The sequence below is a fragment of the Marmota marmota genome, unplaced genomic scaffold (genome assembly GCF_001458135.2).
Source record: "Marmota marmota marmota unplaced genomic scaffold, marMar, whole genome shotgun sequence".
In the NCBI taxonomy this organism is placed as follows: domain Eukaryota; kingdom Metazoa; phylum Chordata; class Mammalia; order Rodentia; family Sciuridae; genus Marmota; species Marmota marmota.
This window is the reverse complement of record NW_026000169.1, coordinates 4015926-4017982: the sequence shown is the minus strand read 5'-3', so window position 1 is coordinate 4017982 and position 2057 is coordinate 4015926. Positions and strand designations below refer to the sequence as shown.

Genomic DNA, 2057 nt, shown 5'->3' with positions numbered 1-2057 from the left:
CTATCTCTCAGAGTCAGAGCACTTGATGTGCACTATTGGTCCTTCTCTATCATGTTGAAATGAAACATGGGGACAGAATTCCATCGACAGGCAGTTTTAATGTGATATTGGTGGGCTCCAGAAGCTTCACCTATGTTCAGGGAAGCCTTTAGTTTTCCTGAAGAAACACTACAAGAAACCACAGTTGACTTTCACCCTGAGGCGCTTTGTTACATGCCCCACAGCTGAGACAAACCAGTAACGATCTTGTCTGAACCATGTTTGTTTTTCAGGATAGCAATGGCAGCTCTGAGTTGCAAGAAATCATGCGAAGACGACAGGAAAAGATCAGTGCTGCTGCTAGTGACTCGGGAGTGGAATCTTTTGATGAAGGAAGCAGTCACTAATTTGTTGTTTGTTTTTAAACTCCATCTTTCTTGGCATTACTACAACATGCTTTGTTTTAAGAAGCCTTGAAGGGAATGTCAGATCTGTTTTTCTTGGTATACATAATTTATTGCCATAAAAAACCATACCTGAGTAAGCAGAGGAATTGCTTTTGGGCCCATTATTTTTATTAAAACTGACACATTTTAGACTGAATTTTTTTTTTTTACCTTTGGGAATATTTTTCCTACTTTAACAATTAATTATTTCACCCATCTTATTGTATAAGTAGGAATTTATTGTCCATGATTCAAAATCTAAACAATTCATTTTTTTGTACATGTGGTGTCAGGCATGGTGTAGCTCCCTGAGGCTGGCTTCTGCATTCTTGGGTCTCTCCTCTGACATGCTCAAAGATAGAATATTTAGATTTATTTTAAGTTCTTAATGCCAACTGTTTAAAAATTAAAGCATCAAATGAACTGTATAGTCAGTCCTCAGATATGCAAATAACAACCTCTGGAGCATTCTCAAAACATTTTATTTGTCATGGCTCTGTTGATTGCAATTCCTTGCATAGCTTGTATTTTGATTTAGTTTATATTCTGCTTATTATGTATACTGTGTTCTTATATATAAGAAAGCACAAGTGGAAAGAGGTCATATACATTCAAAATCTATCACAGGAAGTAGCCTGCATTGGTGTGCATTACAGTATTTTGCCTAATGAAGGCCTCAGTTATGAATATTGATATAAGTAGTTCAAGGATATTGGGGCCATTTCATGTGATTGTCTGTGTCAAGTCTTTCTGGTGATAAGAAACATATAATTTACACATACTTTAATCTTGTGAAAGATTCTAGATAAACAAAAGAAAGATACCTAACCTTCAACAAATGTTATTTTTGGAAACACGATTTTTGTCATTAAATGTTATATTATTTCACATATATAAAGCAGATGTTACGTAAGAATGTTGTATATTTTAACATAAATTCATTTAGAGAGATTATCTAGATTCATTAATTTTTCATAGTGCCTTTTTCACATGAGTCAGCTGGAAAGTCTACAATAAACAGTATTTGCTGTATGTTAACAAATGGCTTCTGTCTTACTGGCAAAAACGATCTTTGCTCTATAGACTGAGAATTAGATAGAATGGAACGGGAAAAAATACTGGTCACTTGAAAACCAACAACTAGGTTCTAGTCTATTTCTGAGTGGGTAGAAATTGCTCCAGAATATTTTCTTCCATTGTTTGCCTTCCATCTTTACCTTTTACCATCTAGTCACAGTTGGTAACAGTGGTGAAAATTTATTTACACTGTTCTTACGATTGATAAATGCATCCACGTAAATTCTTGACTCAATATCTACAATAACCCTGTGAGTTGTATTTTTATAAATGAGAAGCTATAGCTTCTTAGAGGCTGAACTTCCCCAGGACATGAAGGACGTGGGGGTCTTTCATCTCCTATCTTTGCCTCTCTATCCTATTGACCATTATAGTAAGTAGAGCGAACATGAAGATGACAAAGTAAAAAGCTTAAGAAATACCTTAGGCTTATTGAATTTATCTGAAAACATGGGGATAAGACAGAAGATAATAAGATTAAAACATTAGGATAACTTGAGTGAAAAGTAGCATACTTGATAATAAAATAATTGGTGCAATGTATGCCTTTATGTT

General features: G+C 34.7%; 1 protein-coding gene across 5 annotated transcripts in view; it reads left to right on the top strand.

Moving 5' to 3' along the window:
* Positions 1-1463, top strand: part of Eps8 (epidermal growth factor receptor pathway substrate 8) — a 161746-nt gene extending 160283 nt beyond the window's left edge. For all 5 annotated transcript variants that reach the window (XM_048787215.1, XM_048787213.1, XM_048787214.1 and 2 more), the window contains one exon: positions 273-1463. In XM_048787215.1, coding sequence (XP_048643172.1) covers positions 273-386 — 114 coding nt within the window. In that variant the 3' untranslated portion in view covers positions 387-1463. The remainder of the gene's footprint in view (positions 1-272) is intronic.
* The last annotated feature ends 594 nt before the right edge of the window (positions 1464-2057 follow it).